General features: G+C 34.0%; 1 protein-coding gene across 3 annotated transcripts; it reads right to left on the minus strand.

The window, feature by feature from the left end:
• Nucleotides 1-734: 734 nt before the first annotated feature.
• On the minus strand, nucleotides 735-16,444 carry lmnl3 (lamin L3). 3 transcript variants are annotated; one of them, XM_079400795.1, is made up of 12 exons: nucleotides 15,928-16,444; nucleotides 13,290-13,446; nucleotides 11,723-11,848; nucleotides 11,474-11,644; nucleotides 8,284-8,415; nucleotides 8,076-8,201; nucleotides 6,714-6,934; nucleotides 5,609-5,831; nucleotides 4,557-4,664; nucleotides 4,367-4,486; nucleotides 2,367-2,468; nucleotides 735-912 (listed from the first exon to the last, which is right to left on the minus strand). In XM_079400795.1, exons 1-12 carry the CDS (start codon nucleotides 16,305-16,307, stop codon nucleotides 871-873), a joined length of 1,908 nt encoding a protein of 635 aa, XP_079256921.1. In that variant the 5' UTR covers nucleotides 16,308-16,444; the 3' UTR covers nucleotides 735-870. The 3 variants fall into 3 exon arrangements, with proteins under 3 accessions (XP_079256921.1, XP_079256922.1, XP_079256923.1); XM_079400797.1 differs by lacking the exon at nucleotides 8,284-8,415 and adding an exon at nucleotides 2,155-2,203 and having other exon boundaries at nucleotides 745-912; nucleotides 15,928-16,442; XM_079400796.1 differs by lacking the exon at nucleotides 8,284-8,415 and having other exon boundaries at nucleotides 15,928-16,442.
• Between the last annotated feature and the right edge of the window lie 1,424 nt (nucleotides 16,445-17,868).

Below are 17,868 nucleotides of genomic sequence, written 5' to 3' on the forward strand. Positions count from 1 at the left end.
AATTATTCAGATTTAAATGACAATTACAAAATATAATCATTTCTGTAAGGATGTAAAATTTTTCACTAAATTAAATTTAGCAATCTTTAAAGAGCTAAGAGAGGGTGTGGTCCTGGTGAAACTTCCAAACATTTAGTATCTCTATCAAGCCCTGCATGTGCTCTGTACAGGACATCCAGACTTAAAGCTGTGACGTGTGAGATCTCAGAGAAATTCAATCAAATATAAAGTCCACTACAGAGACAAAAACTCCAGAGCTGGGTCTCAGGAGGATATCGATTTCCTGAATATTATGAAATTCAAGAGGGCCGCCCCTGATGACGTCATCATAATATGCAAATTAGATGAGTATATTTACACCCCACAAACTTTCGGTCATGCCCAACATTTTTCTAATTTACAGTAGATCTCTATCTTTAAGCCATTTAAAGCCACAAGCTTTTGAAATCTTGATGTCAAAATCCAGAATTATTTCCAAAAGTCCCTGGTGCCTAAAGGGTTAATGACAGAATTTTCGTTTTTGGGTGAACGAACCCTTTAAAGAAACAGCCTTGATCAGATCACAGCATCCAAACAAACAGAAGTTAAGAAGTTAAGTTTGATATAAAGGGTTTAGAGAGAAAGCATTGAAGAATCAGGTGTTCCTGGCACTAGTTCAGACACCAAAACCAACACCTGACATTGAAAATAAATCCACATTATGCTCATTTAATACATGAAGAAATAATTTTTACACATGATTTTGCAAAAAGCATTTATTTTTAATTTATTAGGACCTAACAGTTATTCAAACTATTATCTGAACAAAGAACAACAAACAATTCTTCATGTAAAACATCCAGTTGAGGCTCTGAAGGTGTATCAGGTGCATCACATGACGGCACAGCTGGTGTCCTGACTGCGTCTCTGAGCCTGAAACACACACACACACACACACCAGATCACTCACATGAGACGACTGAATGAACTCGAGCAGAGCACAAACACGCTGCAGAATCAAGGAGATCACATTCAAGCACAGCAGAAAGAACAAAAAGGTAAAAACCATGCACTTGCATGTAACAGCCTAAAAAAAGCAGTTTGTGATGCTAGATTTATGATATCATTATTGTCGGGATTTATTGCAGATTAAAAATGTCAGTCTTTCAAGTAAATCAACCATTAGTAGATAGAAAATAGATGCCTGCTCAGTGACGACAACAGTAGTAATAATAATAATATTAAATGGCAAAAAAAAAAAAAAAAAAAAAAAAAAAAAAAAAAAAAAAATGCATAAAACATCAGGTATATAAAATTGCTAATTAAATGAAAAATAAAAAAAATAAAATTATATATAATTATATATATATATATATATATATATATATATATATATATATATATATATATATATATACACACACACCGAAAACAGAATTCAAATGCCAACAAATAAAAATAAATACACAATATAAATAAGAAAACAATACATAAAATGACTCAATACATAATAAATAAAAAACAAACAAATGCATAAAATTAAATAAATATTAAAAACAATATTCAATAATATATTGTATATAAATACACACACATACATATATACATACATACACACACAGAATATAAAACAAAATGGCAATAAAATATAAATAAAAACAAACAAATGCATAAAATTAAATTAAAAACAATATACTGTATATAAATACACAAATATATACAGAATACCCCCAAAAAACAAAATGACAATACAAAATATAAATGAAAAACAAATACAAGATAAATAAAGAGCAAACAAATACAACTAAAATGCATAAAACAAGCAATAACAAAATATGAAATAAAAATAGAAGCAAACGAATAAAATCAATTCATAAAATAGAAAAATAAAAAAACCTAACTGTGCTCAGTGAATTGGTCCTATAACTCTTGAGATGAAAAGATATTGAAATGGGTCTCAGAAAAGCGAGCAAATAATTCCTTGTCATATGGACATGAAAAAAAAAATGAAATAATGCAAAATACTCTCACAGCTCTGCAAGCTCAAATCAAGAGGCTAAAACTCTGGAGGTTTGATGTGAAGAAGAGGGTTAGTGTTGAATACTAGGAGACACACGCGGGTTATAATGCGTTATAGCGCTGAAGACGTGCGAGCAAACATGCAAAGCATCTCACCTGCAGCCCATCAGGACACAAAACAACATTTCTTTTTCCTTCTCTTGGGCTTTTACAAAACACAGATGAAGAAGAAACCACATGAAAGCAGATGTTGTTTGAGAGCAAACAGCATGTTTTAAAGAAACAGAAACACATTTATATTCATGCATTTGACAGATGCTTTCCCGTGATGTTCATCTGTTTGAGCTCAGACTCTGATAAGGGTTTACCTGTCGGCGCAGGTGAACGTCACGGCTCATGATGTTCTCATCACACTCCAGATCCTCGTCAGCTTTACCCTGAACACACACCAGACAGAACTCTGCTGCCTCCTGCGACACACACACACACACACACAGAGATGAGTGGGTAGATTTAACATCTCATCCATCACAGAATAACTGCTGCATGACACTACTTCACGTCTACAGCGCTCATTTCATTCATTCATCAGTCATTTTAGTGACCGCACTCTCACAAGCAATACTACAAGCGTTTATATTCACTAGAGAACGTCAAGCAATTAATCAGCATGACTGATGTTGAATTATACAGATCATGTTTATTCATATATATAATAAAATAAAAGCAAAAGATAAAATATTTTAAATGATAATGAATATATAAAAATAAATAAATTGAATAAATTGAATAATTAACAAACTAAATAAATAGGTAATAATAATAACGTATTAAAATGTGAACAATAAACACTTTCAAACAAGTCTAAATATTGAAGTATTTGGCGCTGTGATGAATACATAAATATGAACGGCTGTTTAAATCATTCAAACGAGTTTCAGAAACAAAGAAGCACAGCTGATATTTTCCTGGGGATTCCTGGGTAACAGCTGATTTCTGCTGTTCAGCGCCACCTGCTGTCAGAGACTGAAAGTGTGCTTCATCCAGAGCGTCTCCATCGGTTACATCAGAGAGCACAGCAGCATACTGCGCTTGTGACCAGTTAATGGGATAGATATTCTTAAATCAGTGCCGTGTGCTGGGGTTTTAAAATGAGGAGGCAGTTTTACATGTGTGTGTGTGTCCCTGTTACACTTAATGTTGTCACATTTTCCTGGGTAAATATTACATACAGAAAGAGAACAAATATAATTATATTTTGTATTTCATTAATATTTTTTTAATACTAATTATACATTTCATAGTGTTTTTATGCATTTTTATATTTATTCCAAAATAACAAAGGCAGTAACAATTTGATCAATATTCTGGAAACAACAAGGTTTCATTAGTTAACTACTTTAGTTAAACTAAGAATAAACAATAGCCTACTTCTACAGCATTTATTCATCTTAATATGCATTTCAACATTTACTAATGCATTATTAAAATCAAAAGTGGTGTTTGCTAACATTAGTTTATGCACTGTGAACTAACATGAACTGTATTTGTATTAACTAATGTAAACAAAGATGAATAGGCTAAATACTGTAATAATTGTTCGTTATATTAAATGACACCTTATTGTAAAATGTTACCGATATTTTTTTATTTGTGAACTGATCGTCAGCTGTTCTTTTCAATAGTCAACTTATTTTCAAGTCATCATTGTCATAAAAGCAATGCAAACACAGACACGACGATATCTTTCATTTCATCACAATGAATGCTCACTCAAAACTGACGCAGTCATCACGTTTTCAAATTCAGACTATTTCAAGTTTTATTTTGACGTGACACAAAGCAATGGTATCCAAGCAGGATAGTTGTTTACTTTATAATTAGTCAATAATAATTTAAATGGCAGGAACCTCTCTCATTGCCTCCTCTCGCGTGACTTTCCCCCATTCATCTCAATGAGCCTCCAGAAAAGTCACGCACGCTTTAGGGTCTCTGTTTTAAGTCTATGGGCCGAAGGGAGGCAAGCCTCCGCTGTAACTTTACCTGCGGGTGTAGCTATTTGACAGCATTACTTTATAAAAACCGAGTGACTTTCATACTTTTAATGCCATATTTAGTGATATTTACAATTTATGTTTGTAATATCGATTATTTTCTCATCTGATTTTTTGAGGAGACACTGCCTCCCTTGCCTCCTCGGAGGAAACGCCCCTGCTTAAAATGCATTTAAAATTCTGAATAATTTGTAATAAATAATTGTTCTCGGTATTTTGAAGTGCCCAAGATAACAATATCGTGTATGATCATTATCGTGATATATGGCGTTACCGAACATGTCTACTCAGTAGGAGTGATGAGAAGAGCTCACCTCGTTCTGTAGGTTGAGGAGAGAGATGCGCACCTCTCCAAACGGGCCCCAGGTCTCCTGGCTCCTGAGTACCAGATCGCCCCGGGGCACCTGCTCCGCCGCCGAACCCGCGGCCCAGATCTGAACACACAGCGCACAGTGTCAGACGTGGCTCGCCGCAGCGCAGTTACCCTGATCTCAGCGCGCTCACCGTCAGCGTCTGGCCAGCGCTCAGCACACACGGAGATGGGATCTGGAAGACCACCTCAGGAGCCTCGACTTCACGCTTCCTCAACACCCAGCCGCCCAGAGACTGATCCTGAAACCATCATCAGCACACGCTCCGATTAACCAGCTCTGGACCATCCCAGACAGATATCATTACCACAGGAGCATCTGAGATCAAACGTTTCTGCACTGAATCACTGCACAAATACTCCCTGATGCTCACTGCAGGATTGTTATTAACTTAACCATGCAATATTTTGTTACTTTGAATTAAAATGATAATAATAATAAAAAAAATCTTATATCACGTATTAAGTTGTTACTTAAGTACTTGTGAGTACCAAAATACACTTAAAATATATATAATACAACTATGCAGACATAAAAAAAAAAAAAAAAAAAAACTATATAGACACTAACAAAAAAAGAATGAAAGCGGCAAAGAAAAAATTGCTTAAACTTTAATGAATTAAAATACAAATTCTAAAAATATTTTTTTTTCTAAATGAATAAAATGTAGATAAAAAAAAAATTCAAAGATGAATATTGAAAACAAATAATCTCTAAATGTTACTATGAATACATATTAAGAAAATAAGTGACAAAACATTGAAAATAAAAATTCATAAATACAAAATTAAATTAATAAAAACTACATAGACATTAAAAAATTGATAAAAGCACAACAAAATGACAAACTTACGAATTAAAATATTAAAACATTTAAAAAAAATTTAATGACAAAACCACAAAATCACTATAAAATGAAAAATTCTAATTATAATAAACTTTATACACAAAGAAAAAGTGACAAAAAATAAAATAAATAAAATAAAATATATATATATATATATATATATATATATATATATATATATATATATATATATATATATATATTCATTTTTTTTTAATTTTCCATTTTAATATAGACAATATAAAATATGAATAAAACCATAACTCAATGATAGTACATTAACACTGGTATGAAGTTACTGTGATATGAAATGCCTCCTGAAGATGAAGATGTTGTACCTTGTCGGAGTTGTTCTTGAGCGTGACGTAGCGTCCGTCCAGGTCGATCTCATCGATGGACATGCTTCCGCGGGAGGAGGAATGCTGGGAAAGCTTGTAGCTGGGGGACAGTCCTGAACTCGTGCCCTCGTGCTTGCGCTTCTTGGCCCAGTGTTTCCTGACGGGCTGAGCGTGGGTGCGAGAGAGCGCCGCCTGCTGGACCGGACTCGGGGACAGATTCAGTCTGAGAGCAGAACACACAGAAACAGCAGCAAACGCATTGCTCTTTAGTTCATGTGAGCTAATGTGCTTTTCACAGCATTCATTAATCTTGGTTAAATGTTAGCTAATAAAATTGCTTTATGAAAAAGGAGGCCTTAATTCCCTCCCTGGAGCCGTGTGAGGCACGCTTTATTACGGATGCGCATGCTGTATTTGACATCTTGTGGACTATTGAACAAAAACACCATTCTAACGCTTGAAAGAGCCAGGACAATTTTAATATAACTCCGATTCGATTCTGAAAGAAGAAAGTCATATACACCGAGGACGGCTTGAGCGGGAGTAAAACAGGTTCATTTTCATTTTTGGGTGAACTATCCCTTTAAATGTTGAAATGAGCACTAATAAAGATCTGTCTGTGCTGAGCTGTAGACAGATGCAGTAGGTAAGGTGAGAACCGGGGGCATGCTCCACATGGATTATTACCTTATATGTCAAAACATGAAAGAATTAAAAGAAGCGTTTCATGTCTGTCCTTGTGTCATTCATTAACTTTGATTTAGGATTTAGAAAATAATGAGTAAGTAGTAATTAAATACTTTTTGGATAGAGTATTTTGTACAGTAATCGAATTACACTGTTGAAGATGTAATTAGTAATTACTTTTTTAATTCAAGTGGTTATCAGTCTTACTTTTCAAATACAAATAAGACCAGTCTACCTTTTCATAACTGAACATAGAGTTAAAACCAGTCCGGCCCCAGTTCTTCATTTACTCTTGTAAGACCTCCTCATAAAACACTTTCTCATTGGATCCATGCAAATCTCATAGGTGACCTATTTTGATCTTAAAGGGAGTTGTCAGCTAAAGGGGAGTAGTTCTGTGTGCAGAAGTGCGGCTCACCGTTTCTCCTCTCCCTCCAGCATCTTGCGGTAGGCGTTGATCTCCATGTCCAGCATGAGCTTGACGTCCAGCAGGTTCTGGTACTCCTCCAGCTGCTCCTGCATCTGCTGCCTCATGTCGGCCATCTCCTGCTCCTTCTGCGAGAGCCGCTGCTGGTTCATCTGTCGCTCGCGGTCCAGCATCTGCTCCAGCTCCTGAACACGAGCCTCCAGAGCCGCATTCTGAGCCACAGACACACCGAATATACTGATCACTGCTAGAAGACATCTGCTCACAGAGGCTGCATTTATTTGATCAAAAATACTATGACAATTGTTAGAATGTCAACCAGCTATTTCTGTGTGAATATCTGTTAAACCCATTTATTTATGTGATTTTCAGCATCATTACTCCAGTCTTCAGTGTCACATAATGCGTCTAATATACTGATTTACTGCTCAAGAAACATATCTGATTATTATCGATGTTGAACACAGTTGTGCTGCACAATATTTTAGTGGAAACTGTGATGCATTTTATTTTTCAGGATTCACAGATGAATATAACAAATGTCTTTACTGCCACTTATAGTTATAATAAAACTATTAATTAAAAAAAAAAAATCATACAAGCTTCTGAATGTTATATATATATATATATATATATATATATATATATATATATATATATATATATATATATATATATATATATATATATAATAACTCAAATCTGTATATATATATATTTTTTAATATTACTTTTATTCACGTTAAATTTATCAAAAGTGACAGTACATTGTTGACTAATATCAACTATTTTGCATGAAGAAATGTTGTGTCCCTTTTAAATCAATTTAATGCTGAATAAAAGTAGTAATTTCTTTTTATCAAAATTTAAACAGTATAAATTAAGATATATCTATACATGTTTTTACATGTAATAATTTAGCAGACGCTTTTATTCAAAGCGACTAAGAAATGAGGCCGAATCTCAGTTAGTCTAGCACAGGACAGGTTTTTGGGTTTTGTTTTTAAATAAATTAAACCAAAATGAATAGAATAGAATGGAATAGAATAGAATGGAATAGAATAGGTAAGTGCAAGTATATATTTGGTCAGGTGCTGGCAAAAAGTTGTCTTTAGACCGTTTTTGGAAAGAAAAATGTATATATCAAAAATATATAGAAATATACAAAAAATAAATAAAAAAAATACAGCATGCTTACTGAATAAAGGTATAGTAAATAAAAAAAATAAAAAAAACATTTACTGACCCTAAACTTTGTCAGCATTAGTTTAGATGAGCTTAAAATGAGCAAATCTGAACAAAAACCTCCCGTTCTGATTTGATGGTCTATTCAGTTGTGGATGGGGTCTCTACCCGTTTCTGCAGGTTGTTGATCTGGATCGACTGAGACTCCAGTCTGAGTTTGGTTCCCGCCAGCTCTTCTCTCGTGGAAGACGCAAAGTCGCTGTTCTTCACCGCCGTCTGCTTGGCGTTCTCCAGCTGCAAGAGATCAAGGCAAAGAGCTGAGGATCTGGAGGAGAGTGTGTTCTGTGGAATGACTAACGCGGCGTTACGGAGGTACCATGACAGACAGACGGGGCGGACTCAAGCACTTCCTGTGTGTCCAGGTCGCAGCAGCCACTTCCTGTCGCTCAAACCCCTGAACTACAGTTTTCCTGCACCTCAGCTGAGAGAAACTGCAGACTACCTCGCTCTGAGAGACAGACGGATACATACACATCTGACTGCTGGGAACTCACTTTAACCCTCACTGCATACGGCTTTCACAGTCCCAGGTCAAACGTGAGCTTATTAAACAGTCATAACTTCATATTTTTCAACTAAACCATATTGTATCCGATCAGTAACTTCTTATTTCTGAGTGAATGTGCAAAGATTTCAAACTTTCTAATGTTACCATGCTTTACTATGCTATCACTGCAAATCTGGGGGTTAAAAAAAAAAAAAAAAGTAAATTGTGTGTATTGTGATAGTCTTAATCTATATGCTTATCTATTATATGCATAATTCTTTTCTCCAGTACTAAAAACTATGGATTTTATTTAATTTTTTAGAAATTATGAAACGTGTCCAAATCAAAACTGACCCATACTCCAGAGATGGATCAATTTAGTTTAAATGGCCATACCTCTTAAAAATTACTATTATTTAATTTTTTTATTTTATAGTCTTAATCCATGTGCACAGCAAAAATCATGGAATTTTTTAGAAATTATGAACTGCTTTCGGGTCGAAACTGAATTGAATGCGATAGGAGGGTTCAGGCATGAAACGCTTGATTTTGTGCACACGAAACGCATCAGAATTGATAAAACTGCAAAGAAATAAGCATAAATTGCCTTTAGGGGAATCTGCTGAGCGTGAGGCTTATAGTCTCATACCTGAATCCTAACACATCCGCTTTAAAAGCTCCAGCATTTGGAGGAAACGGAGGAATTCGGGGAGGTTTTGGGCAGCTTGTCTTTTCTATTCTGCCAAAGCCTGTTTTTATTTCAGCGTTCAGCCGTAATTGTCCTGCTCTCAGTCTGTTTTGCAGTTTTCACCGGCTGCTGCTCTCTTGCTTGTCAAATACTGTATAACGGTCACACATGAAGACCGGCCAGCTGGACAGAGAACAAGCAAGCACTGACAGCATGTTTTACAAGTCTGCATAGTATTTTTTTATATTTCAGTAATATAAAAAAATATATAAATAATAATATACATTTTATAATGATAATAAAGACAATATATAATATAAAATGCATTTTAACGCAAATGATTTTAATATAGTAATAAATTAAATTTATATTATTCACTATGTCAAACGATTAAATCGCATCCAAAATAAGTTTATTTACATAATGTGTGTGTACAGTGTATATTTATTATATACACACACACATATATATATATATATATATATATATATATATATATATATATATATATATATATATATATATAAATAAAATAAATACACATGCATGTATACATTTAAGAAAAATTGTTTGTGTTTATATTTTAAATATATTTATATGAATATAAATATACATGCAAATACATAAATGTTTTCAAAATATTCTGTATGTGTCTTTATATATACATAATAAATGTAAACAGCACACATTATGTAAACAAAAACTGGATGCAGTTAATCATGACAATGTTATATTATATTTAACATGAAATATTATACACAATTTATAACAACAATAATAATAAATAATTAATACATTTTCTAATAACAATATTAATATGTTAGTAATACATAAAGCAGTATAACTTTTTTGTTTTTGAACAATATTGTATATAAAATAATCATATTCTAATAGTAAAAATATATATGCATGTATATATACATACACAAATTAATATATATAATCTTTAATATCTAATTGTAATATCTTTACTTGACCCTCTAACTCTAGCACTATCTATTCTAATTGTATTTTATCTATGTCTTTTTATTAAAAAATAACAACAATAATAATAATAATTATCTGTACTGCGTTAGGCTAACCAAGACTTGTAATAGCACTTGCACGTTGTTGCTCTTTTGTTGGTTTTGATTGCTTCTTATGTCCTCATTTGTAAGTCGCTTTGGATAAAAGCGTCTGCTAAATGACTAAATAAAATAAATAAATAAAAAATAAAATATAATCAATGATAATAGTAATAATTATAACCAATATGAATAGATATTAGCTGCAGTTGTATATATAATATGTGTGTGTGTGTGTGTGTGTGTGTGTATGTATATAAATTACAAATATATACACACACATACAATATTCCCAAAAGTATTGGCACCCCCTTCTAATGAACATGTTTGACTACTTTAGTAATTTCTAGGAGCACAAATCTTAATGTTTAAGCATATAATGATATTCTAGGGAATTGTGTGCTTCTAATTTTATAGCAACAGTTTGGACAGGACCCTTTTCTATTCTAACATGACAGTGTCTCTGTGTATAAGACACGGTTCAGAAAGACATGATTGATTGAGTCAGTGTGGAAGAACTTGACTGGTCTGCAGAAAGACAAGTCCTGATCCCAGCTGAACACCTCTGGAGTGACTTTATATGCAGACCTTGAGCCAAAAACTCATCACCAAACTCATCACCAAACACCAATGACTTGTGCATAAGGGTTCTGTCATTTTAGACACGTCCAAAACTGTTGCAACAGAGATGGAAATACAATTTTGAAATACATGAATTGTGTTTCCATCTTTGTTGCCACAGTTTTGTTAGTGCCTTCTTCTGTTCTAAAGAAGGGGGTGTCCCAACACTTTTGTCCTTATAGTGTCTAAACAAATCATTGGTGTTTGGTGATGAGTTTGGTGATGAGTTTTTGGCTCAAGGTCTGCATATAAAGTCACACCAGAGGTGTTCAGCTGGGATCAGGACTTGTCTTTCTGCAGACCAGTCAAGTTCTTCCACACTGACTCAATCAATCATGTCTTTCTGAACCGTGTCTTATACACAGAGACACTGTCATGTTAGAATAGAAAAGGGTCCTGTCCAAACTGTTGCTATAAAATTAGAAGCACACAATTCCCTAGAATATCATTATATGCTTTAACATTAAGATTTGTGCTCCTAGAAATTACTAAAGTAGTCAAACATCTATCTATCTATCTATCTATCTATCTATCCACATAAACTGATCTCGGTGGGAAATCTTTTTTATATTACAAATAAAAAGAAAAAAATAACGAGCGCTTCTGAACAAAGCTGTCTGGTGAGAACTCAAGCGGGCGGTTGTACCTTAGCAGCGAATGTTTTCTCCAGCTCCTCTTTGTACTGCTGGATTTGAGCTTCATGTTCTTCTCGGAGCTGCTTCATGGCTTCGGCTAGTTTCCCCTCGAACTCCTTCTGTCTGCCGCTGTCCAGATCCATCAGCCGGCTCTCGTGCCGACTGCGCATCTCTCGCACCTCCTGCGCACACAGCGCAGACGCAGTCACAACACTGCTCACGAGCCGCTCTGATCACACACACACACACACACACTCAACCTGCTCGCCCAGGTGCTTCTGGAAGTCCAGCTGCTCCTGAAGCGTCTGGAGCTGGTTCTCTGCATCCACGCGCCGCAGCATCTCCGAGTTCAGCTGCATCTTCACGCTCTGCAGCGCAGACTCCAGCTGCGAGCAGAACACTTCACTTTACACCACTGGGTTAAAGCTACGGTGCACATAACAAGCTGGACACAACTGGTTTTAAATCAGTCAATGTTTATACATCGTTTACCAAATTCACAACAAAATTAAACAAATGCTAAAGAAAAATCTGGTAACTAGGTGAAAGTAATACAAATATTAATAATAATAATAAATGTAATAATTTTAACAATAATAATTATTATTATTTCTGTATATTATTTCTTATAAATAAACAAATAATACTTATAATAAATGTGAAATTATAACAAAACTAACAATAAAATAATATAAGATGACTGTCGAAATAGCAAATCTGTAAAAAACTAGGTTCCAAACCAACTGGTAACTAGGTGAAAATAATAATATTTAATAACAACAACAATGATTATTTCTGTCTTTATTATTATTATTATTATTATTATTAAGTCATGTAAATGAGTACACAGTGGGGTGACATACACGATTAATAATTAAATAAATAAAAAAATACTATAAAGTTAGTGAAAAAAATCTAATACATTTTAAAAATCTAACAATTTAAATGTAATTTTCACATGTATTACTGTAAAAAAAAAAAAAAAAACATTTGTTACTTGAAACAAAACTGAAATCATTTTTTTTTTTTATATATATATATATATATATATATATATTTTTTAATCTAATTGCCAAGTTAACACTTCTCATTTTCATATAGGGTAAATGTACAAAAACAGCTAGGAGAAATTATTTAGACAAAATAAATAAAAATTACTCCAAATAAAACTAAAAAAAAAGAAAGCATAAAAGCTAAAAAGTAAATTTATTTTCATAGTTATTATCACTAAGAAACTAAAACTATCAATCATTTTCATTACTTGAAATAAAGTGAAATAAAATATGTTTTAGCTACTTGCCAAAACACCTCATTTTCATAGTGTAACTTGATTTAATAAAATTAAAACTGACATCATTTATACAATATAACACATATGTAAATATAAACAAAAACAAAATTACTAGAACATTAAAATGGCGACAAAATATTTTAAAAATACAATAAAAAAAACTACTTTATTTTCACGTTTGTTAAACTAAAACCATAAAACCATTTGTTACTTGAAATAAAACTAGCTAGCTGCCAAGAAAACATCTCATTTAGCATAATTTGAAGTACTAAAATAAATTAAAACATTAAAAAAAAAAAAAAAAAAATACTATAATTGAAATTAAAAATATAGAAATAAAAGCTAGTTCATAAGACGATTAATAAACTTCACAATGATAATAGTATCAGAACGGTACTAAAACACTGACACAGTTTGTGGATCTCCGTCACAATGTCACGAGATCCACGATTACTGACAGAGATCATCACAGACTAGTGAGTTAGTGCAAATACTATATAAACGCCTTCAGATTGTGTGGTTTGTTCTGGACTCACATTCTCCGCTTGACTCCTGAGCTCAGAAATCTCATTCTCCAGCCGGCGGTTGGTGGCCAGTAGATTGGCATAATCGGCTTCTTTTGAGTTCAGAGCGGCTTCGAGATTCCTCCAGTGTCCCACAGCCGTGGTCAGCTCACTCTCCTTCTTATTATTCCTGACACACCAGCAAATATTATATTCATAACGCTGCACTGACAGTGATCTGCAGCAACAACACGACTGAAGAAACACTTTATACATCATTATCCAAATTTACAATAAAACAAACGCTAAAGGAAAATCTTGTGGCAATAGTAATATTAGTCCCCAATATTAAACACCAGATCAGAAGATCAGTAATAATAATTAATAACAAATAATAAAACATCCCATGCTTTCACTTTTTCTTATTTGTGTTATTATCTCCTTTTATCTCATTTGTAAGTTTCTTTTGGTTAAAGGGGTCCTATTGTGCTTTTTCACTTTTTGAATTTTAATCAGTGTGTAGTTTGTATGTTTAGGCATAAAATGATCTACAAAGTTACAAATCTCAAAGTCCACTCCAAAGGAAGATAATCCCTTTTCAAGAACTACAGCGAACGGCTCGTTTGGACTACAAAGTGGTTTTCCTGTATTTGTGACATCACAAAAATAAACCCCGCCTACGGAAATTTGAATGGTTGGAGGGAACGCTTGGTTGAGCACTGCACGTTTCAAAATCAAAACCCGGTGCGGGTGTTTTATATCACTGTATTTCTGATGGAAACCAACTGTTTTCAGACAATTTTGGATGTCATTTTCATTTCATCTTGCATGTAATGTCTGATAAAGCAGCGTTTATGAGCGGAGCTCTGCTTTGTGTACAGCGTTACCGGAGAAACCTCGAGCTCTCCCGCTCCAACAGCACCTCCTGCTGGAAGATAGTTCATTTGCATATGTGGCCACAAACAGTGTAAGTCTGTGGGACTATGGTATAAATAAATTCAACAGTTTCACTGCAATTCATGTTATAATGTTAGAATTAAAGAACAATAAACAATATATATTACCGTTGCACTTATTCGTACATAGTCAATGCAGTTATTTTTAAGCTGTTGTTGACATCCTATCTAAAACATGAAAAAAAAAATGAAAAAACCCAACAACAATAACGTTACCACTTTAATATGTCTTGCAATATCCCTGCGTACAAAGGTTCTGCGCGACCCTCTTGTTCTATATTCTCGGGGTCTGAACTGATATGGCAATATTGACGAACTTTCTGCTTTGGCAAGGGGCGGGGCAATACTGAAACACCGTCTAAGCTGTTCGCCAATCACAACGCACTGGGACAGCTAACCAATCACAACGCACTGGGACAGCTAACCAATCACAACGCACTGGGACAGCTAACCAATCACAACGCACTGGGACAGCTAACCAATCATGACACACTTCGTTTTGCGGAAGACGGGTCCTTCATCAAACCCGGAACTAATCGAGCAGATTCTGTCAGGCTGGGGAGAGATGCATTATAATAATGTCAATTATGTGAAAAATAATGTGATTTCACCAAGCATGAGAGCATGTTCTAGTACACCCCCAAAACTAAATCAAGACTTTGTAAAAGAGCATAATAGGACCACTTTAAAACAAATGTATACATATGTAAATGGAAAATAATAATAAAATCATAAAAAAGCAGCATAAAAATATAACAGAACCGATGTCGAAAAGCCTATAAAACTAGTTTTAAACTAACTGGTAATTAGGTAAATGTAGTAGCTGTAGTAATAATGATATTTATTATTATAATAATAATAATAATAATAATAAATAAATATAATTAAAATAACAACAAAAAGCAGTCAAAGACAGCAAGTCTGTAAAAACTAGGTTCTGAACCAACTGGAAACTATGTGAAGATTATTATATTTAATAATAACAATTATTATTTCTGTCTTTATTATTATAAATAAACAAATAATACTTATATAATAAATGTGAAATTATAAAAAGAACAATAAAATAAAAGATGACCGTCAAAATAACAAGTCTGTAAAAACTAGCTTTAAAACAACTGCCAATTAAGTGGAAGTAATAAAAGTAATAATATGATTCAAACTAATAAAACCGCAGTCAGAAATCAAGTTTAAACTGGTTTTAAAAGTAACCTGAGGCCTGATACAGATCATCAGAGGACAGAACCATTCAATACAAGCTCGTTTCTGGATCACTGGTGTCCCTGGAGCACAGAAGCAGTCATCAGTAACACAGGTATATCTGTAGCAATAACCAACAATACATTGTATGGGTCAAAATTATACATTTCTCTTTTATACCAAAAATCATTAGGATATTAAGATCATGTTCCATGAAGATATTTTGTAAATTTCCTACCGTAAATATATCAAAACTTAATTTTTGATTAGTAATATGCATTGCTAAGAACTTCATTTGAACAACTTTAAAGGAGATTTTCTCAATATTTAGATTTTTTTTGCTCCCTCAGATTCCAGATTTTCTAATAGTTGCATCTCAGACAAATATTGTCCATCATAACAAACCATACATCAATGGAAAAATTATTTATTCAATTTATTTATTAAATCGTATACCCTTATGACTGGTTTTGTGCTCCAGGTGACAGCTGTGTTTTGATGAATGTATTAATAACCTGGTGCTGAGTTTGCGGTGCTCCTCCTGCAGCTGCGTCAGCTCGATCTGGAGCCTTGCGCGCTCGTTCGCGGTGGCGTCCAGCGTTTTGCGCGCGTCCGCGAGCTCTGTCTCATACAGGCGGCGCACGCCCCCGACCTCCCTGCGCGCGTGCTCCTCCTTCTCCTCCAGCAGCAGCTGCATGGAGCTCTTGTCGCTCTCCAGCTGCCGCACCCGCTCGATGTAGTTGGCCAGGCGGTCGTTGAGCTGCCGCAGGTCCTCTTTCTCCTGCAGACGCGTCAGACGCGTCGGGCTGACGCCGGACGGAGACGCGCCGCTCCGCCTGGAGGAGCGCACGGCGGAGGCGCGGCTCTCCATCGGGGTGGAGGTGATCATGGCCATCGCTTTACCCCTAAAACAACCGCTAGAGAAGAGCAGGAGCGCGTCGAATGAAGATGAGTCGACTGAAAAGCGTCGCTCGCTCGCGTGTGTTTGACGCGTTTGGAAACTCAATTGCGCTTCATTGCTATCAGCTGCGCAGTGACGTCACATCACAAGACCGCGCGCGCACGCACGCGACGCATTTAAAGGGAAAGATGGAATAAAAACAAAAATATATATATAATATTTTGGCGCTGGCTTCTAAATGTGATTATTAACTAAAACTCTGTCGTCTCTCAGATATCTTCACATTTAAAAGCGCACGTTTGCGTTTAATAATTTAATTATAGTAGGCTAATTTATATATATGTGACCCTGGAGCACTAATCCAGTTGCTGTCATATTTCTAATATGTTATGCATTATATCCTTTTTTTTGTAATATATTTAATTTTTAAATTATCAGGTAATCAGTATACTTTATTTAACAGAGATGCTCTTAAATTGTTCTTAAATTAAGAAAACAACTTCTGAGATTTTATATATATATATATATATAAAATATACATATAAATAATATTACCAGGTATTGTACTAATTTATATAATATATTCTATCTTCATTTAACACATTCATGTTCTAGAAATACTCAAATACACCAATTCTAGTAAATTGCTGATAATGTTCTTCTCAAAATGATTTACATATGATTATAAACAAAAAGCTCTGTTAAAGAAATGACTTTAGAGTTTAAATATAACCTTTTGTGTATCGTTACATTTAAATCGAAGAATTTTAGAAGGTAGGCCTGTTATATAATGTTATATTCTTCGTTTAACACATTTATATTCAGCCGCTGAATTTAATAAACTCCTATCATAAAAGTGATTATTTTACAGGGTCTGTTTCAAAACTGAGAAATGCACCAGTTAAAGTAATCAAGTTATTAAAAAGTAAATCACATTAATCAAAATAAATATAAATGGCATTAACGCTCACTTTTGTTCTGGCGGCTGAAGATACTTCCCCAGTTGATTGATTACATGGAGACTTGTAAACATTTATTGATTCAGATTATTGTTTGTATTAGAAGTTTTATGAAATGGAATGTTTAAATATGTAAATGAGGCATTATCTTATTAAATCGACACTCATTTGCATACATTCCCAGAGCATAAATCTCATCGGTTAGAGACAGATTCTGCTGACATTATATTTAACGTTTTTTGGATTTCTCTATTAATCACCCCCATAAATATTTTTTTTTTTTTTTACCATGTTTGAATAAAACATTATATAAAAATAAGGCAATGAAGTGAAAGCCTTCTGAATATAGATATGAATAAAACTGCCAAGTTTGTTGTTTCTAAGTGCTGCTGAAGCAGAGAAAAGCGCTTTTAAGGCATAAGGAGCGTAATTGACATTTACAGATGCAAATAGATACAATACTGAAACAGCATTTGAACACTGAGGATCTTAAATGATGATATTTGCTCAGTTGAAAATACAAGTCATGTGATTAACAGCTAAATACTTGATGAACTACATCTAATTATGACCAATGAGGTTTACCTGGAAAATAA

Source organism: Barbus barbus, assembly GCF_936440315.1.
Source record: "Barbus barbus genome assembly, chromosome: 40".
NCBI lineage: Eukaryota > Metazoa > Chordata > Actinopteri > Cypriniformes > Cyprinidae > Barbus > Barbus barbus.